The sequence below is a fragment of the Numida meleagris genome, chromosome 2, assembly GCF_002078875.1.
Source record: "Numida meleagris isolate 19003 breed g44 Domestic line chromosome 2, NumMel1.0, whole genome shotgun sequence".
Lineage (NCBI taxonomy): Eukaryota > Metazoa > Chordata > Aves > Galliformes > Numididae > Numida > Numida meleagris.
Window position 1 is genome coordinate 140242758 of NC_034410.1, and position 27874 is coordinate 140270631.

General features: G+C 37.8%; 1 protein-coding gene across 1 annotated transcript in view; it reads left to right on the forward strand.

Moving 5' to 3' along the window:
- The window catches only part of TG (thyroglobulin), a 148073-nt gene that overhangs the window by 20976 nt on the left and 99223 nt on the right, over positions 1-27874 (forward strand). Inside the window, exons 17-29 of the mRNA XM_021386419.1 lie at positions 3400-3606; positions 5698-5852; positions 6261-6417; positions 9678-9902; positions 15513-15662; positions 16852-17022; positions 20162-20284; positions 22380-22495; positions 23090-23198; positions 24388-24585; positions 25125-25292; positions 25855-25920; positions 26358-26438. Of these exons, the coding sequence (XP_021242094.1) occupies positions 3400-3606; positions 5698-5852; positions 6261-6417; positions 9678-9902; positions 15513-15662; positions 16852-17022; positions 20162-20284; positions 22380-22495; positions 23090-23198; positions 24388-24585; positions 25125-25292; positions 25855-25920; positions 26358-26438 (1926 nt within the window). The remainder of the gene's footprint in view (positions 1-3399; positions 3607-5697; positions 5853-6260; positions 6418-9677; positions 9903-15512; positions 15663-16851; positions 17023-20161; positions 20285-22379; positions 22496-23089; positions 23199-24387; positions 24586-25124; positions 25293-25854; positions 25921-26357; positions 26439-27874) is intronic.

Sequence of the window (27874 nt, forward strand, 5' to 3'; positions counted from 1 at the left end):
GAGATGTTCGGATAAATTATATTTCCAATTGTCTTCATACATCTTCCCAACACTGAAGTAAACTAAAAGAATTAAATTTTCTATAAGGCCATGCTCCAAAGTGCAATGATTAACTGAAACTAGAGATGTAAAAAGAAAACCTTCAACTTCAGAGCCAGTACCTGCAGGACACCACAGTTTCCATAGTTCATTCATTGTTTTTTTTTGTTTGTTTTTTAAATGAGAGTTTTTGGTAGATTTCAGAAAATGGGACCCGTGACAATAAATTGCTTAGGTATCCTTTTGTGATTCTGCTATATAATGAGAAAAATGTGCCTACCGAGGTGATTGTGTCAGCCCAACTAGCTGTAAAACATTTTCATAATTGATATAATAATCAATTAGAGAATTTCTCTGCCAATTTGGAAACCAGCTGCAACATCATTTTATTTGGAATCTTGCATACCAGTAGAGAGTTTTGAGGATAGGATCATTTGAGAAGCCACAAGGAAATCATAGGGCTTTGTCTGCCCCAAGCAGTGTAGTGCTGTGGGGACATGTCCAACCAAGCTCTGAAGAAATCAGTTCCATAGCTAGGGTAGTATAGTTACATGCAGCTTTATAGCTCTTCAGAGAAGCAGAGCTTATTAGTCTAATAAATATGGTGCTGCCATCTTCCTTCCAGGTTATGGGCTGGGATTTCTGATGCTGGACTGTGTAATACTTGTTTACTGTTTTGTTTGGACCAGCTGGAAGAACTCAACATGGTGCACGGCACTCAGTAGTGGAGACTGACTTCCTGATAGACTCTGAAGGCAGACATAAAAAATGGAAGAGCTTGCAGCAGGCTAGAGAAGTCAGAATTAGTTGTAAACGTGAAGTTCTTCATATCTTCTTATCTTCACATAAGATCATTTTTTGGATTTCCCACTAAATTCCAAGGGATCTTTACGAAATATGATATAAAGAATGTTTAGATGTACCCTGGGATATGGCTCTGATTTTTCTGGATTTTGCTTGCACATTTGATGCTTCTTGGAATCCTGAAATACAGTTGTTTTCATAGGGGAAACAGTGACTGAATGATTAATGATCTTCCATTTTTGAAAGACCAAGCTGAGAAATAACTGCTTAAAAAATACAGTGGAAATCTGGGGAACTATTTGTTATTTTCTGCATAAAAATACCACTGAAATAAATTTCAATGATTTTCCTGGATTTTGAAAAAGCAATAGAACATTTTCATGCTAAACAACTTAGTAATGATATAAAAATTAAGAAGCACAAAATATTTTCCCCCTCAACCTATCCAGCTTGGTCCTGGAATCTACTAGTAACTGTTCTTTAAAATGGAAAGACTATTCTTTCATCATCTTAGAGATCTTGTCAATCAGTGAAAGAAGCTGTTTTGGTGGGAGAATACAACCAACTTCTCCTCCAGCATCAGAACAGACAGCTGTAAACACCAAGTAATAACCTTTGAGTGCCCAGTTCTTACAATGAGGTTTTCATTAAATTAATCATTTCCATCAGCAACCGAATCCAACTTCTTCTATTTGACATGCAACAGAGATCTGATGCCAAGTATCCTGGCAGTCCCCACATGAGCCTCCCATCCCTATGCCTGCTTTCCACAGCTCTGGGTGGAGACAGAAAAGAGAGAGCCTTTCTTGGAGAAGATGCTTTCCTTCTGGAAATGTTTAGAAACACCTGTGGAACAAGCGTCAGTATTCAGTTTGATTCTGGCTCATTTCTTGAGGTAGAAATAGAAGAATGACAAAATGGTCCGGTCTTGGTAATGATAATAAAGGAAGCTACATCTAGAGAGAGGTAAATGAGCAAATTGCTGATTATCTTGGCTGGTTGATGGGGTCTTGGATGGAAATTGTAAACTAAATCAGGAAACCGTTCATCCCCTTTATGTTTTGTGTGCTGTCTGTTCTTCTAATTTACACTCAAGCTCCCATTGGGACAGACAGTACAAGACTGTAGGAGCATATGGCTGAGGCTGGATTTGACTTGCTGGGTAAAAAAAAGTGTTAGAGAAATAAAGGGAACACAGAACTGGCTTTTAATATTTATTAATTTTGAATAAAGAGTTATTAATAGAATTTGCATGTAACGGTGGATGTAGTTTGGACTGATAATTGCACAGTGATATCTTCTAGTCCTATTATCTCTGGTGGTTTCATAAAACAAGGACACCAGATTTCCAGCTTTACTAAAAAGAGAGACATGAAAAAGGAAGAGTGTAGTGTCCCCATTTACAGAGTTATTAAAGAAAAAATGTTATAAAGGAGTCTTGAAAGGAAAAGGATGAATTTGGTAAATCAGAAAGACCAGTCTGAAACCCTTATATTTCAGAATTACAACGTCCATGATTGGAAAACAAAGAGGCACTGTAGCACACTGGATGCCAGATTCATCCTGCAAAATTGTAAACTTTAAATGAAGTGTCTGCTAAGTTAAGAAATTAATCTCCATGACTCCATCAGAAGGGGAGGCAGAAAGTGCTCAGATGTGAGCCACGAGCAGAGCCCATCTTCCTCCAGCAACTAGGGAAATTAGGACTGATCTGGGCATTGTTGTTTGGATAATGATGTACAGCAGGAAAATGAATTGTAGAATATGAGAACTGTTCTTTATAATTTCTAACTTAGGTAGATGTTATTTTCTTTCTTTCCATTTTTTAGATCTGGAACTCAGAAGTGTGTCTAAATATTAGAATATTATATAATATGTATATAATATATAATCGGGAAGTAGTTTGAGATTTAGCTAGTGTTGAACAAAGCAGTTGGTTTGAACTCGTTAGTAGAAGTTAAAAATCATAGTAGTTAACTTGTAATATTAGTTTGTTGTAGTAAACAAGTAGGTCTGAAATGACTGTATTGATAAAGAGCAAGTTGAAAGGTAGACATTGCACTCTCATTCAAAAACCGTGTATCACAGCTAGGGACCTGCTGTGTCACCAAGGAACATCCCGGTGCTGTTCAGTTCTTGATCTTAAAGTTTCCGAACTTCATTCTAAAGCAAACTGGGATTTTTTATTTTTTTTATTTTTTTTATTTTTTGGCCCTATCTATTTCCACTGGGTATCTTCCATGAAGGTTGATGGTAAGAAACCTTCTTCTCATTTCCTGCTCAAATTTATTCACGACTGTTTTAAACTTATCTATTCTCATATACCATGCATGTATCTTTCTGTACCCAGTGCATTACCCTTTAAAGTCAGTATGAATCTTTTTATCAGAGTTAGTAAACTGAACCAGGCTGACATATAAACAGTTCTAAGCTGATATGAGTGGAAAATGCACAAGGTGCTGACCACATTACTGTTATGTGAGGAATATGAGGACATTTTCATAGAAGCGTATCACTGAATGCTACTAATATATCCCCTTCCTCTCTTGCCTCAAGGTCCCCAGTGTACTGTGCCATTTGGTGCCTCTTCTGTCCTCAATGGAGCTGTGTTCTGTGACGTTTCTGGGCAAACTTCTGGTGTTCAGCAATGCTGGCTGGTGTGCCGCCAAGGCTATAGCAGCGCTGCTTCCAACACGTTGTTCCAGTGTGATGTGCAGAAACATCTATGGATCTCAGCTGCCCCACTCTACCACGCCTGCCAGAGTATGTGTAATTACCGTAGGTTGGGAAGGGCACAGAGCAATGTAAATATATGTTCAAAAATCCTTTTCCATCTATCATGAAGCTACAGTGTGAGCTGAAATGATAGGACACAGTTATGCGAGAGTTTCTAAATAAAGGTGAATTAATCCTGTCTTCTGCCATCTTCATCTCTGTATCTGGCTAGCTATGCCAGAAATAGACCAGCTTTTCCATAATATCTTAGCTATAAATAGTTATTCAATCTATATGCAGATTTTCCTTTGCAAGTTAAAAGATGCTGGCACCATGAAACAATTCTGATGGAACCACTTAGCCCTGGAAGAACAGATGAGCACCAGATGTTTGAATTTGGCAGAACTTGAATGTTTATTTGCACAATCAAGTCACTGTTACTTCTGCATCTTTTCTAGCAGCCTGTTTTTTAGGACTATGGCTTTCATTGGCTGACATAGTATTTTTCAAATCATTTTTCTTTCAAGAAAAAAGAAACACACCCTTGAAATCTTGGAAGAAGCAGTTCTCTCTTCAGAGCTCATGTAATTGAGTATTAATGTTGGCCTTTTCATTTATTTCAAATAGAGATAAGTTCTGATCAACTCAAATCGCTGCTAAACTTTGACAAATGCAGATCCTGATGCCAGGTTTGCAGCTATTCCTCATCTTTGGAATGGCTGAGACTCAGTCTTGAAAATTCTGTGTTACTGTATCTCTATTCCAAATGTAAACAATTTTAAACTTTAAATTTTAGATTGAGATTTTTGTTTGCCCTTAATCATGTTTTCAATGTTTTTACGCTATATAATGAGGTAAATGTTGTGTTTGCCTAATGGCAGTTGAATAACTGTTTATAGGGCCAGAGGGGAGTGTGCAATAATCTAATACAAGCTTCTATTTAATGCAGGTTAAGGGATTTTCCTCAGCAATTTGTGTTTGAAATATAGAGTGGTTTTAGGGAGGGAGGAAAAAAACCTCCAACACATCTGATGGTCATTGAACAAACTTCACAATAATGGACAATTCAACACACCATTTGTTCCAACGGATAATTACCCACACTCTTAAAAATTTTATTTCCTGTTCCTTCTGTATTCACTTAGAGGTTGTGGTTAAATCAGCTCTAATCTACTGTCCAATAAACTGAACAGACAGAGGGCATTGTGCCTTTCAGGAAGAAGGTTTTTGTGCTCTTTGGTCCTTGCCACTATTCTTGGACTCTTCCAAGCTTTCTTTTACATTTGTTCAAGTAGTAAGTGACTGGGAATTGTGCTCCATCAAGTGACACTGGTACACCATGCAGCGAGGGTCTATAGGGGAATGGAATGAGGGAGAGCTCTACCACTTTTCCAGGCTGTGGGACAAGAGCCAGCTCCGTTTAAAGTCTATGTGATCCCTATACTGAACCTGAGAGAACGAAGTCCCCAGAAACCCTGTGATCAGCAAAACTCCAGTGGAGACAAGAAATTTTCACTGTTCTGATTTTTCCTGGCTAAAAACTGTCTAAATAGATTTTCATTTTGAGATGCTTGAGTCCACCATTTTCTCAATGGTTTGTGTGGCTTGCTATTAAAAAATCAGAAGGCACTTGAAGATGTCCGTGTCAAAGCTATTATTATGCAATCAAATTTATTATCTCCCAAAGCTTGATCTCAAGTTAATTTGACAAGCTAGGCTTCCAAAGGGCCATTTGAATTAGTATTACTTGTTGTAATTATTTTATCTGAGAGAAGCAAAGCTTGAAAGGTCAATAATTCCTGTTTTTCTGTTTCTTTTTTGGTTACTGGCATAATGTCAGCTGTCATCTAGTTCTCTTGAAATTCATATCTGCCAAGTCTTATAATTTCCCTTATCATTCTGTGGGTTAGCAATATCTTTATTGTTATATAACACCAGGCTTTTTTCAGTAGTGCATAACATACATACTTATCAAGTACTCTTTACTGACAACTCTACTGTTTCCACCATGTTTTCACAGGGAGATACTGTTGATGAAGATTAAAATGAAATTCCATGATATCTTTTTGAAGTAACATTGAAAGTAAGTTTCTACACTGAATAGTGAGGCTAATAAATGCCCTTCTATTTATTTTTTAGAGCTCCAGTTATTTCAGACAGTCCAAGCTCAAACACACTTTCAGCTACTGCTACCTCCTCAGAAGACTTGTAGTTCCGATTACTCTGGATTACTCCAGGCATTCCAGATATTTCTTTTAGATGAGTTGAAAGCACGTGGTTTTTGTCACCTCCAGGTAATTTCAGTTCCTCATTCTTTGTTGCTTAAAAAATAAAAAATAAAAAAATAAATGATATGAAACAGAGTAGAACTTTGCATCTTTGAAAGAGAGGGAAGAGCAGAAAATACCATGAAGTCTGCCAGGACTGACAGCATACGATGGACTAGAAAACTAGGATATTCAGACTCGCTGTCTCCATGTTGGCAGATCAGTTGAATGGTAGCCACAGAAGTCACATCACATTAGTCCAATATTTATTAAAGTGTATTTTGGTGGAAGTGAACCTTTTGACTATTGTATTTTTACAAGTCCCTTTGAAAATATTGTCTTGAGCATATCACAGTGCAAATGAGCAGAGAAAGACCAAGAACTAGAAGATTCTAAGGCTGACTAACCTTAATTTCATTTAATTTTGAATTCAAGGTAAATGCGTTTGGAAACACTGGCTCAGTTTCTGTCTGTGACGATTCCTCTGTCTATGTTGAATGCCTGAGTGTGGACCGCCTGGGGGTGAATGTCACGTGGAGGGCTCAGCTGGAAAACATCCCAGCAGCTTCTCTCCCTGACTTACATGATATCGGTAAGTTTTTCCTCTGATGTTTATGTAAATCAAACCTTCTTTGCTTCCTAATTGTGTAAGCAACAAAAGGCAATGCATACAAATGCTCACTGACAGACTCCTTATAACACTGGAGTATTATCTGAGCCTTTTCTCTTTTCTCCTTTTAGCCTGTGACTACAGAATGACAAGAGGATATAATTGAGTATTGCTTTCAGATAGCGCTGCCTCTCCCAGCTCCTTTGACATGAACATTAGTTTAACTGTTAGAAGCTGAACTGATCTAGGAGTTAATTTCTATTGGGCAGGTCCTCTGCAGTGGAAAATACTGTGCTCCTTATTGGGTTGGACTCGGAGAAACACAATTTACACGTTGCCCAAAAAGATAACCAATTCCTTCAAAGTGTGTGTGTTTGGTTTTTTTTTTTTTTTTTTCTCTTTTTATTACCTTACCTTTGACAGTAAAGAATGACTTCAGAAGTCTTAGAGCAAGTATGCAGTCCACTGACTGGTGGATCTTCACTGTGGTTTAAAATTGAGCTTGAGATGGTGTTAAGGAGCTTCTTTCAAAGCAGTCAGCATTTCCTCGTAAAATAAAAGAAGAAAAAGACACATCCCAAGTTCAAATGCCCTCTAGTTTCCTAGCTTTGCAATGATGTTCCCAGAACTAAATATAAAAAACTCTGCCTGCACATGTTCTTCTCACTAATTTTGAGACATGGAGATGTGACATACAGCCTGATCAGAACAAAGTTCAAAATCTTTCTGGACTTGAGTAGAGGGTGCAGCAATCGTGTGGTTCCTGGCTATAGAGTCTATTTATGTTTGCATCCATTCAGTTGTACCAGATTATAAAGGAAACATAAATATTACATGGTTTGTAGAAGGTGGATCAAAGTATGATTTAGTTTGGGTTTATATAGAAGTTTACATCTGAAAGCATTCTGCATTGAAGACATTGCATTTTTTACCCTCTCAATGCTATAATTTCCCCATAGTACTAAAACTGCTCTTCAGAGAATTACTGTATGATTTCAGAAGAGGCATCAGTCAACCAGACAACTTGCTGTCTGTATAGTCTTAGTACAATCAACTTCCATTATATTTTAAAGCAGCTTTAGATCTTTCTATTTGAGCTGTTTTATGCATCATCACCGGTCTTTATACAGAGTGAGTGAGTAAATTGACTATCTGATTTGAAAATCTATATTATTAAAATAGTTTTGATTTTTTCCAAGCTTCTTTATGATTAAAGGAGAAGTCTTGCTTTCTTTTTTTCCTCCTGTGATGAAATCGAGAAAAAAAACTGCTATTCAGAAACAGAGCACATGCATGTGTTCCCAATGAAGAACCTCAGTTCTAAATCAGCTGTGAACGCTTGATTACATTTTTTCTTACAGATATATTCATGTATTAAATTCTAAGGCTGCGCAAATCTCTTTCTGAGGCATCTTATGCCATTTGGCTCGGCATCTTAAATCTTAGTTCTAAAATACTGAGGAACACTCACAGAAATTTCGCTCTTTTCTATTCAACAGGCAAAACCAGAAATGATTATAAAAATTAACTTTTGTCGGATGAGAATATAGTAGACAATTCCCTTCAGTGAGACTGGAGGAAATCAATCACAATCTTGAGACATTCCAAGGCTTACCTATTTGCCATCTATGAGCATGTATATTGTAGTTCAATGCCTGTTTATATATACTGTCTGTAAAGGATACCATATAGACATAGACACATGCGCCCTCACAGGAGCTTCATATTTATTGTTAGTGTATATAGAGTATACAGATTCAACATGGAAAGATTTTATAAGTAAAGGAAATTCAACAGACCTATGTGGGTTCTTACTCGTTTGACTCTCTGCTTCTTTTTTACGAGTGAATTCCCTCCAGCTGTCATTTCTAGGTTATTTTTAAATCTTCTACAGCTAGTTACTAGAAAATTCAGAAGGATATTTGTTTGAATGAAAGGCTAATCTGCTTATTCCTGCTGTCAGTTATGAGATAATTTCTGACAAAACCTTTGGAAAGTGTAATTGGTTATGTGGCAATCTCCAATTACTTTCTTGCAAGCTAGGTATCATTTTGGCTTGAGGTGGAATGCAATGGAATGCTGTTTTTTGGTTGTATAAGCACAGAAGAAGAATAAGTTGCTCAAATTTGGAGGAAACAGAAAACTGAGAATATAAGCAACATAGCTGGAACCTTGTACCTAGCTGTGAAATTCTCTCCTCACTCTCAGGACTGAGACCTGCCCATGGGCTACAGTGCAATGTTGGGAAACTTGCCATGTGAGAGGGCAGCAGCACCCTCATCTATTTGCCCTGAACACGTCATTAACAACATAATAATCTTTGTGCAGTGTGTGAGGTGTAACATTCCTCACTTTCTCTTTACGCATATAACATCCTCCCTGTGAAAATTCGGTGTCCAAGGTCATTGGTGAGCTTGCAAAACCCAAAGTACATAGCGTGCAGGACTTCCCATTTGCCGAGTTACAGGGCTGTACACCACCTGTAGCTGCGGGAGGTCTTCGTAAACTGTACCAACATTTCATTCAGTGCCATAAAGCCTGCAGAGATTAACAGAACATGATGGCACAATAAATCCTCTGAGAACACTGTTCCTTGTAGTACTTCTGGCGCAGCCAACTGGGGAACTCACTCTTTCTCTTATGCTGAAAACTGTCCTGGAGCAAGTAATCAGAAAGAGAAGCTGTCTTCAAAACCAAATAAATAAAATGCTACAAAAGAAACCAATTACAGCCATTGAAATGAGAAACAAATCACATTTCATTTTCTGGTGCTTTAATTTCTGTACTTGCTTTTTTTTTTTCCTTTGCCCAACCATGGCCAGAGCGTAGACTAAACAATCTTTAAAGATACCTTCCAACCCAAACCATTCTATAACTCTATAAGCCTACTGAAGTTCAAGAGATGTTTGGGTAATGCTCTCAGAAATACAGTTTAATTTTTGAGTGATGCTGAGTGGAGCCAGAAACTGGACTCAATGATCCTTGTGGGTACATTCTAACTGAGGATGTTCTACTATTCTATGATTGTTTCATTAGCACCTCTACATATACTAAAATTAGGACTTTAATGTTGTAAACACTATACAGATTAATTCTTGTTTGCTGTTTGCTAGCATGCTTGTATTTTGTATTTGAACCTGCTGATGCTGCTATTCATTATAATGGGTATCAGTCTGCATTTTGTTATCCATTTCCTCATGAGGAATCTCCTTCATATTATTTTCTTGAATTATTTCCTTTAGAAAATGCAATTGTTGGAGAAAAACTCATCGGAGCGTTTATTAAAGAGATTGAGAATGGTCGTTTTCTGCTGTATTTAGACTCCAAGCAGTTTCTAGCAGATTCGTTCATTGATTTTCCCCAAGATGAAGAGTTTGATTTGTCTCCAAGAGTGCAGCTGGGATGTAGAAGTGGGTTTCGAAGAATTTCGTCTCCTGGGAAAATTGTCCCAAATGCACAAGGATGCGGTATGCCTCTGTTCAGCTTTCCCTTCTTTGATTATGTTTGCAATTGATATAAAGGTACAGTTCAAAAGTCATCAGCAAAATTGTATTTATGGTTAATAGGTCAAAGGCATAAAGTGTCAATGTGAGTGACAAATCTGAGGAGAGACAGAAATTATTACTTTGGTTATTGTTTAGTCCTTGCATTGTAGATGGATTTGAACCAATGATTTAGAAGTAGACTTCATGGCACTGGCACTGTATGGGAGGTTTCACTAACATTTATTGGGAAGTTTTTAGACCTTTGTCTAAAACTTCCTGGTATCTGGTATTAGAAAGTCTCTGCATTGTGCATGATTCTTAATAAGAAGCGAAGATAACTTAGTAAGTGCTTTGTATGATTATACACTACCAAGAATAGAAACCTAGCTACAGAAATGGCAGAAATCTTGAGTCTGAGAATTCTTGGGCCTAGTCCCAGCCAGCTCACATGGAAGCTTTCTCTGTGTTGGCCAACACCCAGACCTGATTGCAATTCTGCCCTTTTTTCATCTTCTTTCCTTCTGTTTAGTCTACTTCCCTGGAAAGGACTGCCTTTCTGTCAACATCCTGCTTGGGTCTGCCAAGCCTACCTCTTCACAGGATCCCTGTGTATCAGGTCATGCTGCCAAAAACCCTCTGCCTTAACAGCACCGCTCCTTTTTCTATCGACATCAACCCTCCCACAGTGCAACCCTAGTTGTTCTTGTTGTCCCGATTAGCCTCAGTGATTCTGTGCCTTTCTGATGTCAGTTTGGAATACATTTATTTTGTCTAGCTCACTGGGAACTGGAAAGGGATAGGTGTAAAAGCAACAGCAACAAGGATGGGATAAATTTTCCCAAATGTGGAGTTTTTTCAAATGAATGAACTTCTACACTATGTAGCTCAAGTTAGAGATCCTAAGGACAAATCAAGGCACATGAAAAGAACTTAGCTTTGTGCTTGCTATGGTGGCTCTCTACAAGTTAGGAGAGCTTTCTAATGTTCAGCTGATTACAACAGCAAGAATAAATGTCTTTCAGTTGCTACTGTCAAGGGATCTGAATAATAACGAAAAGGAGAGATACCTGTGCTCTTGTGTCTGTAAACCTAAAACCAGCTGGACTAAGTACTGGCAGCAAACTAGGGAAGCTCAGCTTGAGTTTATCCATGTTTGTGAATTTTCCAGCTGCATTCAGGTGCATGTTATTGCAGATAATAGGAAGAGAGCATAAAAACTGCTCATATGTTTTGAAACCAAAGTACAATTATTGTGGCTGAAATGCTTATGTACCTGAAGTTAAATGATCACTTTGTGCATAATCCTTGCATGCTGTCAGGTTTCCATCCAAGACTTGGTTTGAAGGCGCCTGTTTTGGAGCAAAGAGGTTGCAGGGGAGAACTATAATGTAGATATCTTCTAAGCTCAGTGGCATTTCTGTTACCTTTTGGAAATGATCTCAGAGCAAATAGAATAAAACCAATGACACTGTATTTTTCCCACAGAAAATACCACCGACAATTTCTACAGAAAGTTTCACCATTGTATTGTTCTTTTTGATATTATTAAAAATGAAAACATAGCTCCTTCTGACTCTAACTTGGTAGCTTGAACGAGAATAAGTTGGATATATATTTTTTTCTTTTCTTAAATTTCTCCCAAATTAATCACTTTTGATTCTTATATGTTAGAAAAAGAGAAAAAAAGCAGTGCAATAAGTAATAGTGCAATGGGAGATGTGAAGCACTGAAGGTGTTACCTTGCCAACAGTTAGGATATTGGCAGATTTTCTTTGCTATTTTAAATGTTATGTGACTTGAATCCTGACAAAAGATGCTGAGAGGGAAGCCTTCAAATCTATGAGCTTCTCTGTGCCTGGCCTCTCTGGCTTTTCTCTACCCCAGGAGAGTGAGTGTGATACCTGCTGTAGGTTCAACTGTATACTTAGCTTCAAAGGTGTCTTCTAGGTCCATTGGTAGTCCATAAGAGAAAGAGTATTGCTGTGGAGATGTTGTATATCATCTTGCCCTACATCCGCATGTCTGAATTTAACTGGCTTCTTCCTCAAGGGCTCCCTCTGACAGCATCTCTGTGTAAGGTCTGCCAGGGAGTAAAGCCAGCATGGGTCTCCAGGACAGAAATGGGCACCTTCTAGCCGGTTTTGTGCAGAGGGTAGACCTGAGTTGGATGAATCTTGCATTTCTGCATGAAAGGAGTAAAGCAAACCTGTGTAGCAGCTTTCTCTTGAGGGTTTACTAGCATAACTATTTAGGTGAAGTGTAATTAAATTATGTAATGATATCATTTGTGACTAAAGTGAGCTTGCTAGAAGAGAAAAAAAAGTAGCAGATATGAAGAGTGGCATGTGCTGTGCTCAGGTTGGTAACACCATAATTTAGAGACAAGTCAAGGCAGGTTGAAAGATGAGCTGCTTTGCCTTGTATTAAGCATGGCTTTTTGGACAGGGAAAGACTGAAAACCAGATAGCAAATGTTGTATCTGGTCACTTTCCTACCTTCAGCTTTGTACACATGCTTCTAAGGAAAGGACTTCAAAGGGATCGAGCCATGAATCAGCTCTGAGCTACTGCTGTTTTCAGCTTGGACCTGTAAGGGTAAATTGACTGCAGTTTCAGTTCATCTTCATGGTCTGAAACACTCTGAATTTTGGTTATTTAAACACACCATGCAGAAAAAGATTAATTCCTACAGAGAATCCAGAGTAAGTAATAACTCTCTGTTACTTAACAAGAAATACTGTTGTACTGACTAAAGATATCATTTTTTATACAGGAGAATTCATTACAAAATAACTTCCAGTGAACTATATTGTTAAGCCAAATATTTCCCGCCAGGGATAGAGGCCTTTAGGAAGCACTGAATTAATTTGCCCTGTAAGTTAGTTCACGCGTATTTGTACCAACTAGCTGTAGAGGCAGGCACTCAGTAAAGCCAACATCACAGAAATGTGGAAAGGAAATGGTTTATCTTCCAGCTTTTGGCAGAGATTTCTTATTCTAAGATGTCACAGAGGACATGCTGAACCCTGTTTTACAATACAGGACTGAACATTTTATTTAAATGATGGATTTAGGAATTCTGTTTGTTGTTCTCCAATGAGGCAGTATTTTATTTTTTGTTTGGTTTAGTTTTATTATGTACATTATGGATAAGTAATCTGGTCATTTATCCTGTTGGGGTCTGTTTCTCCTCTTCTCCTTTCTCACTGTTTATTTTAGGAGGAAAACTTAAAATCTCTTTGTGATTTGCCCTTGTTTTACTGTGCATTTTTATGCTTGCTCCTCTTATTATTTAGAATGCTTGTTAAATTCTATCAGAATTGCTTTGAGCAGAGCATAACCCAAATCAAACACAGTGCCAGTTTTATAGCCAAGCTAGTAGCTCAAGGCTTTATTAGTAATTGATGGAACCAAGAATCTGGAATCCCAGAAGTCCCCTACTGGAGGGAGGAAAGAGCAGTGCAAGCGTTGGGTAGCAATCAGTTGTAATACTTATTAAGCATGCTTAGTTTGGGGAGAGCTGGTCTTAGGCAAAATGAGGCCTCTGTAAAGAGTGTTATCCCTTTGCTTTGGTACTGCTTTGCCGTTCTCCAATTAGTTGCTCTTCAGCCTGGAAATTGCTACTCAGTATGTTGTTCCCCTGGTACGCAGAAGCCTTAGTTGGCTTAAAATTGAGGCGAGGTTACAGATCTCATGTGCAGCATCCAGCGATTTAATTATGGAGCATTTTTTAATTTTTATTTTATTAATTTTATTTTATTTTTATTTTGTTTTCATATTTTAGGGAAATTGAGTCCATTCATAACACTTAGCTCTGAGATTTTTCCTCAAGACTGCCCTCTAGTTTCTTATCTTGTTAAAACATATGAACATTAAGCTGAAAAGAGTTGAGTTTGATGGTTTTTCTGACTTTCAGTCGCACATTCACTCAACATGAGCACAGGGAGTTTAACTTGCAGCTGATGTTACTCCTGCCTTCAAGAGCTGTCGATTCTAGAAAGCATCAGTCTCTGCACCAATGTTTTGCTCTTTATTTTTTTGCTGTTCTTCATGTCCTTTTGTTAATCTAATGTGAGACAAAAGGCAGTTCTACTTTCTTAAAATNAAGAGACACAGATGTTACATCTGCATCATGACTGTAACTACGGAAAGGGAAGGATGCTTTGAAAAGCTTGATTTCTTCTTTTATTAAATTCAATTGCTTAATTAGTCACTCCTATCCTTTGCATTATGCCTTTGATTTAAGCATGTATTACTCATTTCATTTTATTTTCTTCTACTGCTGTTCATTTGAAATGCTTATGATCCTTTTTGCATGTGTTGGAAAATGTCTTTAAAATGTATCAGACACACTTGTGTATTAAGCAGTATGCATTAGAAAGCAGAATGGTGTCTCATTCAGGACTTTTTTGGTTCTGTAGTGGGTTTTAGATATGTATTATAGCTACTTGAGAGGAAAATTTCAGCCTCTCTGTTGTCTCATCCTGGAATTTCCCATTGGACCATTTAGAGCAAGTGAAGGAAGAGATGATCATTTTGACGCTGGCTCTCTTTTTATTCTGTTATAATTTAGGTGCTCCAATAAGTTAAATTAGCTTACATTCCCATGTGCTGGCTAGAGCAGAAATTCATCATATGAGTTGTAGTGGAGATGGCCAATTTTCCATTATGGTTTCTCTCTAATACAAGCTTCAACTGCTGTCAAAATGCAGGGCAAGAACAGAAATGAAGTTTTGCACCTTGTCAAAGTCCCAAAATATACATTTGATAGTGTTTTGAAGGAAAAGTGCATCTGGAAAGCAGCTGTGAAATAACAAGTAGCGGTATTGTCCTGCAAATGTATCTGTGACTCTTCTGCTTTAATGATCATCTGAATGGTCTAGAAGGAAAGACAGTATTGTATGACCTCCCAGAAGACAAAGAGTTTTCTTTGTAATATGCAACTGTTCAGCTGGAAATATTACTTCTGAAAATATAATTTTCAGAACGATCCTATTTTCAGCCTAAGGATATCTGTTTGTTTTGTGTTGGGGTTGTCATGTGCACAACCAGTGACTTTTAATCCAGCAATTTCTGTTTAGCTTGGAAATGCTTACCAAAACTTCTTTACTAGAAATTCTGAACAAAATTGTTACCATATGGTGAATTTCTGTACAAAGTTTTTGGAATATTTACTCATTGGAGTCTTCCTCTTTCTGCCTGTAATGTTTGTGGAAGTGCCTCTTTGTAGCCTTGGTTTCTTTTCTTTCACAAAGAGCATTATCTTGTTATATATGGGTTTGACAGTATTCAGCTGGAAATCAGGCCTGCATTTGGTGTTTCCAAAGAGCGTGTTGTGCATTATTTCAAGAGCATTTTTAGGGTGGTCTGAAAATAAGAAGCCATTGTATATATTCCAGACAACACTGAGTTTAATGAACATTTAAGGAGTGTTTTTCTGTATTTTTCTGTATTATTCCACTTAGAAATATGTATATGAAAAGCTTGAAGCCTTAGAAGTCTACCAGCATGATAAACATACAATCATACGTAGGTGTGCAAATGCCTGAAATGGTTGGATTCCATAAGAGTAACAATGTTGTTCTATTTGCAGTTGTTTGTCCTCCAGGCACTAATTTCCAGAATGGTGAATGCATTCCCTGCCCTCCTGGCTACTATCAGTATCAGACAGGAAGTTTATCTTGCATCAAGTGTCCGGTGGGCAAAACTACTAACTCTTATGGGGCATTCAGCACTGATGACTGTAAGTTGAGCTCATCTTTCCCTTTGTATTTTGACTTCAGATAACTGATGAATATTTTTTTCATCTGTAAGGTTGAAAATAAATCCTTTCTGTTTTTCTAAAAAATTTTTTATTAGTGGATATAATCCTTTCTGCATACATTCAAAAATGTTTTTCAAGGACAGAACCAACTGTCTGGTGTTTAGATCAAATACGTGTGAGAAATGAGTGGTCAGTCTCATCCAGGATGTTGTGGTTCTTAGAGACATGTTCATTGTCCTGTGGAATGACATCTGGGTATTCAGTCAGAAAGAAACATCTGATGTAGTAAATTTATTGGCATTTTCATGAATGTTAAAGGAGTCTTTGTCTAGCTCTTTCAAGACCCAGCTTTGGCACAAATACTTCTCAAAGTTGATATATTCACTAAAGTTAGTGTATTCATTTGAAATGACTTATTTTTGGAAGCAGTTCCATAAAGAATACCACTTCTTAAGCCCATGACTAAAAGTAAGTAGTCACACTGATGACTTGGTATTACAGATGAGTACAGGAGTTTGTTTGTTTTGTTTCAGGCTATGTATTCTCTTGGGTGAGATAAAAAAGTGGGTTTATAATCACCCTAACGTCAATTTGTTTTTGCCTAAAGAAGACATCAGACTGGTCTGTCATCTTCATTTCTATATCTGTGATCCCAGTGTCGATATTGGTCTCATGTGCTTTGTTGTTTACACCTTAGGAGTTGAAAAGTAGTTAGGAAGATGCTGCTAATTTAAATCAAAGTTTCATAATTTGAGAAAAGAGAATTAAGGCCATATTTCCCACTGACAATGGAAAAAAAATATTTTTAAGTAAGAAATAAATTGATGTGATGGCTCTTGTGGTGTTCTTCATAACATTTCAGGGGTCCTCTGCAATAGGCACTGAACAAACCTGTGTGAAAATATAGTTCTTTCTCTATACTTCTCTGCTTTACAGTGCTTATAACAAGGGAGATTATATGCATACAGAAAATCCTAAAAATGTTCTGAATGTGATTTAGAGTGAAAACAAAGAAGTGAAATAAGCATGTCTTAAAGCATAAAACATCATATAAATTAGAAATTAATTTTCAGTAAAGTTTCTAATGTACTTACAGCTTTTTGTCCTGTTGGTGCATCGAAAACCAGGGAAAACAATGTCAAACCTCCCTTTTCCCCCCTGTTTACAGGTATTACATACTGTCAGGGCAACGAGCAAGGTTTGCAGTGTGATGAAGATGGCCAGTATAGGCCTTCCCAGCAAGACCCTGACACTAAAAAATCCTTCTGCGTAGATGACTTTGGAACAGCTCTGGATTGGACTGAAACAGATAATCTTCTTACAGACTCTGAGTGCTTAGGTAAGTGCCAGAATAATACTTGGATATGTTTTTATCCAACGTAATTTAACAGCCTTATGAAATCACCCAGTGCTCCACAGTTGGTTTGCCAGCTTACTCATTTTCTCATACATGTGGCCTCTGCCTTCAGCCACATTGCTCCTTACTTTTGTTTTTTCTTGACTGCATTGAGGAAGTCATTTCCTGTAAGGGGAGAGAGAGAAGATTTCTCTCACTCTCCAATGGTTGACAGTGTTTATGTATGCTGATCTCCTGAGCAGGAGAATAATGAGTGGGCTAAGGGGAACAAAGCGGAATGATAAATTTCTCTGTAAAATTATCACTTGCCCATGTGTTCCTGTGAAATAGACTGTGTTTTACAATGATTTCATAGCTGTGGCATAACATCACTGTCTGGGCTCCCACTGTATGGTATCTGACTCGGTGAACGTGTCCTTACAAACTGGGGAAACTTCCTTCTGCTTGAACACAGTTGTGAAATTCCAGTTCTCAAACAATTTTGGAAAACAATAAAACAAAACAAAATGGCGAAAAAAAAAACCACTCCCCCCCGAAAAAAACAACAGACAACAACAACAACAACAAAAACAAATTAAAACCAACCATGATATTCCTAGAAATTGTTTGAAAACAGAAGCCTTTGGAACAGTTGAAGTGGAATTCAGAAAAAATGAAATACAAGAGATGACATAAAGACAAAATAGAAAGTAATTTGTTAAAAGTCCAAAGGAGGAGATGCAAAGTGAGGGCTTCATCAAGCTGGATGTCGTAGGTGTAAGCATATGCTAGAGATCTATCACCAAAGTCATCCATCAAACAGTCCTCAGACTGCTTGCAATAAGGTTTAACTATGATTCTCAAACTCAAAGCTTTTCCCTTTCCCCCAAAATTAGTCTTCCAGAAAACTGTATTATTCATTATATAATTGGCATCAAATTTAATGGAATATTCACTTTAGAAACTGATGTTATGTTGAGCTCTGAACTGTACACTTTTTTCTCTACTTTTCTCCCATATTACTGAAGTAGAGAAAATGGAGGAATGGAATATCAGAATTAAAAAAACAAAACACAAAAGCAAACCAAATAAACCAAAAAGAAGAAAAGAGAAGCATTTAAAGTGCTTCCAATTTTAATTAGAAATGAGGGCAGCAAACAATTGCAAAAATACAGATTCCTTTCATTTTTTTGAAAATATGTAAATTCTGTTTTCATCTGGCCATGACTGAAAGTTGCAGTTGTAAAAATAAGTCAGTTTAATGTAGAATTAGGCTAATACTTATATTGAGTTCTCCTGTATTCCTCGGAAGCAGAAAACCTTCCAGCTCTGTTTATACCTCTCCCCAGTTCCTCTGGAGTGCAATAACTTTTTTTTTTTTTTTTTTTTGAGTTTTTGGCTAGCCCTTATGTTCTTTCCGAGCAGAAATGATGGTTTTATCAAAAGCACCTGCTAACTCGGCCCTGACAACCGTGGACATTTGCTTCTGATTTAGCCCGACTGTTTTGCTGCAGGAGTACAAATGATTGCTTTAAGAACTTATCCCTGAATTTTATTTTGTGGTTTATGCAGTCGTTTCAGGGAGAAAGGCCTGGGATCTTCCAGCTGAACCTCTGTGCCTGCGTATGCAGGGAAGTGAAGGGCTGAGCCTCCAGCTCTTCTGACTGCAGACATCATAGAATCATAGAATTATAGAATTGTTCAGGTTGGAAAAGACCTTCGAAATCATCTCACATTGGCTGAGATCAGACCAGGACTCCTGCTTTTTAGCTTATTAAGTTCTAGGTCAGGTGTTTGCTGCAGTGAGCCAAAGGTCTGCACTGACTTGATGAATCTGGAGAAGAGGAGGCTGAAGGGGAAACTTGTTGCTCTCTACAACTACAAGAAAGGAGGTTGCAGCAAGGAGGATGTTGGTCTCTTTTCTTAGATGACAAGTGTTAAGATGTGAGGAAATGGTCTTATGCTGCACCAAGGGAAGTTTATATTGGATATCAGGAAGAATTTCTTCACAGAGAGGATGGTCAAGCATTGGAATAGGCTTTCCAGGGAAGTGGTGGAGTCCCCATCCCTGTAGGTATTAAAGAGATGTGGATATGGCAGTAAGGGACATGGTTTAGTGATGAGACTCAGTAGATCGTGTTGATGGTTGGACTTGGTAATCCTTACGGTCTTTGGCAACCTAGATGATTTTATGATTATGATTTATGGAATTTTGAGCAGAAGCCTGGACAAGACAGGGGTGAAGCTAAGTCACCACATTTTCCCCTTCTCCTTAGCATGCTGTGCTCACTGAAATATATTAGTTTATCACCTGATTGACAGACTGTATAAAAAAATCTTTATATTACAAGTAATAGAAACCTGAGCAGAATGGTTGTTATATCTCTGTGTCCCTTCACTGACTATAAAATTTTTCAGGCACAGCCAAGGACAAACCTGAGCTTTGCCACGTTCGGTGACCTTTGGATTTTGCATCTCAAGACCCCATGAGCTTTTCCTAATTTGTGAGCAGTGTTGCTTGATGGGCTTCCTTACACACATGTGCAGTGGATCCAGCTCAGAGAGAATAGAGTTAAATCAAGTGACAATCTGTTGTTAAATGTTCAGTGAAGGTGTCAAAAAGGAGCATGCTGACTACACTTGAGCTTAAAGTTAGTGGACAACAATGGTTGTATGCTCCTAAGCATGAGTATTAAGCTCCTAGATTTCCCTTCTAGCCAAGTTCTGTTGGAGCTGACTTTTATTTCAATGACTATTTTTGAGAAAGTTGGTTCCTCTGTTGACTCCGAAGTTGGTTCTGTACCATGAACACATAATGGGAGACAATCAGTCTACTGCTGGCAGAGAAGTCCCACTTCAATATAAACTCCCAGGCCACCTCTGACTAACTGCTTTTGAAAGACTTGTGATGCTGTTTTTGCAGAATAGAAGTACATGCCCTTATAAAAGTCCCTCCTCAGCTTTCCTGTAGGCCCCCTTCATTCCTATTTTATCCTGTGTTACCTGTGAAGTCAGAGGACTTCGTTTTGTGAGTTAACTCATTTCCCTGTAAATGTATTTAATTTTTACTTCTAGCTAAAGTCTCTTTGTCCCTCTGCAGCATGGGAACTGATAATAGTATATTTGTTTGTTTGGCTTTTAGTGCTCAGAAAATTTGAGAGAGTTCCCGCCTCCACAGTTGTTTATGGGTCAGACAAAGCTCAAATTCTCAAATCTCAGTCATTTGGGAGAGACCTGCAAAGTCAAACTTTTCAATGCATTTCAGGTAAGGAAAACTCTCAGAAAATCTGCACAGACAGTAGGAACCATCTCGAAGAACTGTAATGCTTTTGTGTGATGAACATATGGATAAGTTCCTAGATGAACTATGTCTCTTGCAGTTCAGTGCTAGCTCACTGCATGATAGTCACCACTATTTATAACTTTGGTTCAGAGAAGAGATTGCTCTTTCTTTCAGAAAGAAGTCTTACGACTTTATGTACCATTTTAGGCAAGTCATCTGAGTTTAAATCCAGTTTGCAATATGAATGAGAGTCAAGATTCAAACCAGGAAAAATTAATCAGGCTTTCCAGATGCACAGACAAAAAAAAAAAAAGAATTAGATGGTCATCCCATGTGAAAAAAAAGTTCTTTGTCTTTTCCCAGATTATCTGATTGGTGTAATAATGGAGGAATAATAACTCTTGCTTACATCAGAAGGCTATTGTAAGGAGTGCAAATGAATTCCTGTGCTGAGTCTTACAGTGTGCATATTGTATCGCATCTGCACACATCACATTTGCTGGCTTATGTTGATTCAAAGTAATCTAAAACCACAATTGCACTGCTCTCAGGGTGCCTTGCCTTGTATCTCCTAATGCAGACTTGTGAATGGAGGGAGAGGTGTAGCATTCAAAATAAAACCACCCTGGCTCTAATAACAAGAGTAGCCTGTGACAAAGGCTAATATTGAGCACTGGTCAAACACTGGAGCAGGCTTCCCAGGGAAGCAAAGGAGTCAACGTCCCTGGAGGTGTTCAGGAATTGTATAGATGTGGCAATTAGGGACATGGTTTAGTGATGAAAATTATTCTGAATATACACACAGGGCTTCACAGATTCAACTGTGAAATGTGTAGATGTGGCACTGAGGAACGTGGTTTGGTGGACGTAGTGGTGATGGGTTGACAGTCGGACTTGTTGGTCTTAGAGGTCATTTTCAACCTTAATGATTCTATGATTCCATCAATGAAATCTGATAAAGTCAGTAATTTATCACGCACCCTGGTCTAGTTGAAGTAGCCATCTCTCATGCTAAGAGATCAACAAGCCCAGCTGTCGACTCATCACCACCATGCCCATTAAGCCATGTCCCGCAGTGCCACATCTGTATGTTTCACAGATGAATCTGTGAAGCCTTGTGTTCCTAGAATAATTTTCATCCAACAGATCATCTCCTAGCTAGTTAGTATAAGGTTTCCTGCACCTAGCTTTGAAATTGGAGACACTTAAAAGCAAGGCACTTCAGGCATGAACTTAGGGAGGAATAGGTGCCCCTTTGACAAGCTATCTGATTCAGTGCATGTAGTTTGTATTTTCATTATAAGCTGCACTAAGCTAAGAGAAGGTTGCATTTTCTTTTTTGTTTTAAAAAAAAATTGGATCAGCAAAGTGAAGAATTAGCATATGTGCTTATATTCACTGCCAAATGGCAATGCCAATCTAAAATATTACTATACAGGATAGGGACAGCCCTTCCCGCTCTGCTCCTGTGCAAAGTCATATATTTTAGCAGATGCTCTGATGCTGTTTTCATCTAAACTGTTTTGATTTTATGCTAAAAATATTTGGAAATAATTTTGCCTCCTGTTTTAGGAGCAGAGCTGTGGGAGCCTGTTAGTGGTGGTAGCATATAGGCAAAAGGATCTTCAGCCACTCATAACTTTGGAAGGGCATGGCTGCTCACTGCCTTACACTGATCAGTTGGCATTTTATGTTTCCTTACCTCCTATCACATTAATTTTGACCTCAACCTGTTTGAAGTGGAGTTACTGTCTCATGCAGATATGCTAAGTGGTTTGTGTGAGTTTTCCCTAACTTCCTCAGGCAAAATTATCCAACAGACATTAAATATTTAGTTCAGTGGTTAGACCTAATTCACCTGTTTGTGAAGAAAACTCAAATACATTTTTATTTCATTTAACATGAAAACTTAATGCTATACTAAAATGGTTGAAAGCCAAAGTTCACCTGGCATATGAAACTCATGTGGTTGCAGACTGATAAAGGTATGAAAAAGTGGCAGAAGATAGAGGAATTTGTAGCAAAAATTGTAGATATGGAATGCTATGAAACTTAAGGTTTCCTCTTTGTTTTTCAGACTGTGAGAAGGAAGAAGCTTGCAGTTTTGCCACTCTAACCCCTGCTGGTACTGAAGTATTGTGTGATTTATACAGTGCTGCTGAAGTCAACTTCAACTGCACCACCTCTGGATTGGTAAAAATTGTGATATTTAAAAATCTGTGTTTACCATAATACTATAGGTGCAATGTAAGTAGAAGGTATCACAGAAAAAAAGCAGGCAATTACCTGATTCCTTGGACACTGTGTAATAAATTCCTTCAAGTTGGCAGAGAAACAACACCCAGTCATTCCCAAAAGAGGCACTGAATGCCTCAATGTTTCCATGAAACACCACACAGCACTTCTCTTCTTAAAACATGCTGAACTCCCACGTTCTGGATATCAGTTTAACTTAAAAGATGCTTTCATCTGAATAGTCAGTAACCAGGTCACCTGAATGGTCATCATTTCTCAGTCCCTTCCTCTAGTCCAGGCTTTGAGTCAAAGGCTTTTTATGTCTTTAACAGTTTCCTACTCGCAGCTTTCTAAACACAGCACAGTGGCACTGAAGATCATCTGAGATTTCAGTTTGACAAGATAAAAAGCATCTGCAGTGGGCCACAGCAAGCTGTGGTGGTTATAAACTGTGTGTAATAATTCCTCCCTCTGTTTCTGGCTGAGGAAAATGTGTTTTAGCAGAGGAAGTTGGTTAGGTTGCATTTATTGCATGCCTATTTTCTGTCTCAGGTGCAAGGTACTCTGGGAAATCCTGCTGCCACTAGCATCAGTCGTCTCAGCTGCTTGCTTCATATCAGGAATCCAGAGGGAGATGCAGTGATGGTCTATCTGAAGAAAGGTACCAGATGCAACTGAGAGATCTGTTAGATTGCTGTGTCTGAAGTTGTGGGTACTTCTGTATAGGATCTTGATGATGTGGGGGAACATATTTGTTCAAGAAGACATAATGCTATTCAGGGCATGAATGCTGAATGGTAGCCCAAAAACCTCAGTAAATCTTCCTTTCACAGCTTGTTTCCCACAAATAAGAAATATGGCTTTTGAATGATGACTTTTTCCAGCAATTAGTATCAAAAAATTTAAATATCCTGTTATACTTTTATATATTGTTGTACTATTATTTATCTTTAAAACATCTTGTTATTTAACTGTATAAAATGTTACTACTGACAAGCTCGTGCATCACTTAACAGTTTCCATTCATCTTAGTTGTAAATTGCTGTCACTAGCCAAGAACACCCTGCTCTCCAGTAAATATAAAATTGATTTACTTGAACTAACGAAAGAGACAATATACATTTTTTCACATTTGTAGCCTTTCCCAGTTTTTACCCTTGAGTATCCCACCTCACCTGTGTTCAGTTTTGAGCCTTAAGGCAAATTTGGAACAAATCCAAATGCAGAATTCTGTACGGTTGGAATCAAAAATCACTGTTTTCCTCTTCTCTCCAAACATCTGAGACATCATTTATTAATAATAATGCAAGTACAGAGCTAAGTCTCACCTGAAAAAATGCAAGTTCTCCAAGTTTGTTGTAATAAACACTATATCTTGATACCAGATCTACTCTACATTTCTGTTAATACTGATAGTTAGCTCCAAGGTAAGAGGATTTGTGTCCTCTTACATATGTGACTTTTCAACGAAGCCCTAATTGCAGATGCAGCATTACTGGTGAAATAACAATTTACTATTTTTTAACCAGATAAAATTGGTTCATTTATACCTGGGATTTATTCATATAATGCTTGAAAATAGAATTTTACCAGTCTTCTTTTGTGCATTGATAACCTTTTCTGGTACAGTTGCTAAATGGCAATATATTCTGGCTATCTAGTCAACTCTAATTGAACCAAACCATTTGGTAACCTTATCTTGCTTTTGAAACTCAAAGTCCAAGAAATGATTTTTAAATCTTAGCTTTTATCATAAAACTTTCAACCAACTCTAGTCTGTAGGCATTCTGAAATCATCACTTCTCCTCCTGTGCTCTTTCGAACATTTCTTTCCTGTTATGTCTGACCAGGACAAGAATTTAACTCATCTGGACTCAAGACCTTTGAAAGGACCAGTTTTCAGAACGTGCTTTCTGGTGTGTATCGCTCCATGGCTCTCTCAGCAGCTAGCACATCTCCGACGGATGCTCAGCTCTTCTGCAGACAGACTTGCAGCAGGGACTCCTGCTGTGATGGCTTCATCTTGAGCCAGATTGCACTTGATGGAGGTATTGTCGAAACACTGCAAAATTAAAAATGCTTCAGTAACCATGATGGTTAGGTTAAAAAGAAGAAAAACAACAAACCAGCACTAGGTAGAGCTCATTTTTGGATGCTCTACACCTACCTCTGCAAAAGTGACATTTTTTGGTGTAGGCAGATTTTGAGTAAGGCCTGAGATTTCACCTGAAGCAGTAAAGACCTCAAGTAGAAAATTTCTCCTGTAGAGAAATGGACATTTTGCTGAGAACACTGTTGGGTATTATCAGATAATAGTAATATTTTATTAGGTGATAATAGTATGAGCTTGAACTGAGGCTGCAGATGTTTAGTTTAGGTGTGAATGTGTGAATGTGTAACATGAGTACTCCAAACTGAAAGTATGTTCCAATTTTCATTTTTTAGGTGGCAATACAAATGAGTAGCTATCTCAGTGATATAAGTTTAACTGGCATTTAGAGAAAGTATTAAGATGCTTGGATGTAAATCTCTATGTACATGAACAGCATTATGGCAGTGATGCAATTTTCACTTTCTCTGAACCTAGGTACCATCTTGTGTAGCTTGATGACCTCCCCAGATGTGCTGATCTGCAATGCAAATGGTTGGAGTTCAACACGAACATCAGTCATAGATGAAATATGCAAAGGTCTGAGCTATGATGAAAGAGAGAACATCTTCTCCTTCACCCTGGGAGGGCAAGTGTTCAGTGGAAGTATGTCAATTAATTAACTTAATTTACATTACTTTTATTTAATTTGTTTACAGAATCTGCCATTTTTTTGCCAGCCTGCTCTTGTACCTTCAGCATTGTTTTTTTTTTCTCAAGTAAATCCATACCTGTACAACTCTAAGAGAATTAAACCTCCTAAGTCAGATGTATTGTTACATGGACTTACACTTTTCTTTGGGAACATTAAGGAAAGCCAAGAATGTCTCACTTCTACTGTGTTATCCTGTTATACTGTGTAATATATCTAGCATTTAATGGAGGCAGAATCAAGTCAATAATCTTAAAGAAATGTAAACTGTAGAACAAAGACAGAAAGAGATTTATCCAGATTAGCACAGAAAAATCAGTGACAGAAAATAGAATAAAGCCTTGGCACCTGTGACCTAGACAAGCACCAGGACACCTGTGTCATCCTTCCTGGTGTCTTGAGCTCTAAATAAGGGAAAACGTATTCTAAAGATGTATTTTTAATGTAATTTCCATGCATTTCAGTGCTATTTGCTTAATTTTAACAGCTGTTCTAACACATTTTCTTTTTTATTAGCGTCTAAGCTGTCAGAAGAGGCAGAAAGAAATTTTACCACTTTTCAGCAAGTGTTTCTGTGGAGAGGTGAGTTATATCACAGGGCCTATTATAAAATTTTATGGTGTTCTACAGGCAGTGGCAGCTGTATGTTATATGAGTACCACTTGTTTAAACTGGAAGCATCTTTCTCACTTTATTTTGTAATGTCCAACATGAGACATATACCTGTGAAAAATGATATTGTGGAAGCACTTGCCATTGACCTATCAGTGTTCAAGGTACCACAAATAATTTGGATATTTATAAGTAACTAGATGAATTACTGAATTTTGGGTTCAGTTTTTCCATTACTCGTTTTTGATTCATCAGCTGGAGAAACTATGTAAGGAGTTTTCCTAACTGGTACAGATGACTCTAAAATGTTTGCTGAAGTTAGGGAACCAAAGATGAGCTTATACTGTGGAAGAAAGATAAACTGATAAACTGAATTATTGTGTTCTTTAATTCCTCTTGCATTCTAGACTCCGATATGGTCACCCGGCCTAAAACCTCTGCATGCGATTCTACTGCTTTGAAGACAGAGGATGATATCATGCTATCAGGTATCACAGCAAGGGCAGACAGAGAAGACAGCAGAGGGAGGTGAATTCAGAATTTAACCAGAGAGTTTCACAGCACATATTTTCGTATATGTACTGTGATGATGTAGGTATTGTAAAGTACAAAAGGTTTCTCTTACATAGGAAATATGATAAAGATTTTGAGAAAGATGTTCAAAGTGTAGTCCTCCTGGAAGTTGCCACTGTCTTTATGATTTTTTACCTCAGAAAATTTGGAAAACTTCTGAGAAAGCTTGTTCTTTCACACTTACTGAACTGTAAAGACTCAGGAAATATCATTCAGCTGAGAAAACATTTTACATAAACCCAGGGATCAAATTCTTAGCTTGGGTACATGGATACGTTTACTGCTAGTGATGATATGACTGTAAACCTGATGCTTATAGGAGCAAGGATGAGACAGCAAGCACAAGTGTTTCTTCCAAGTTAGAGAACTTTGTATTCTCCTTTTTTTACTCTGCTAAGTTAGTCTGCTAAGTTATACTAAGTTATTTATATATCCAGAATCATTTGTATTAAGTTACCAGTGCTCCTTCAGGCCTTCAAGCATCCCAGTTGTCCTGAGCAACTTGATCTAGTGGTTGGCAACCTTGCCCACAACATGGGGCCTGGAGCTCGAGGATCTTTAATGTCCCTTCCAACTGAAGCCATTCTATCATTCTATGATTCTATGAATTCTAAAAGTAGGAGAGCAGTGAAGCCTGACGAGAGCATTTTGCTACATCTCTGATGAGCTTAAATCTTTTCTGAGCAACCTGGATGGACATCTAAGCATGTATTCTATTACTTGTAAAATCTTAACATAAAATGCATTACTGATTTTGTTTCTGTAATCTGAATGGAAGATGAACAAAAATGCCTGTTTACCTAGTGGCACTTCAATACAATTAGTGGTATTTTAAAGTCTAGACTTCAAAGTAAGAAATAGCTGCACTTAATACTGTGGGTGAAATTCTCTTGCATTTGCCTGCCAGGGCATGAGAGCAGCCCTCAGGGCTCTCCTTTTTCCTTGCTGTGGCCAATAATGTCATTAAAACCTGAAGTTATGCAAAGAATGCGGCTTCTTCCTTCATGCTTTAATCTTAGCCATGACAAAAATGGTTTCAAGAGTACCAGAGGTTGAAAGTGTGTGTTGAGAGGTAACGAGACTTACAAATCACCTTCTCAGAAACATTATTGATATGTTAAGGAAAATGTTTACAGAGCTTTTATTACTTGATGATCATGTTTAGAGCACATTTTAGCATATCTTTTCTATTTTCTGATAGAGATCTGATGATTTCTGAAGGTAGAAAATGATTGTGGGTATTGTGATTCTGGATTTAATGAGCATGATGGTGATGGTTCAGTGGTTGGACTTGCATGATCTTGAAGGTCTTTTCCAGCCTTAATTATTCTAATGATTTCTGGCTGCTCCA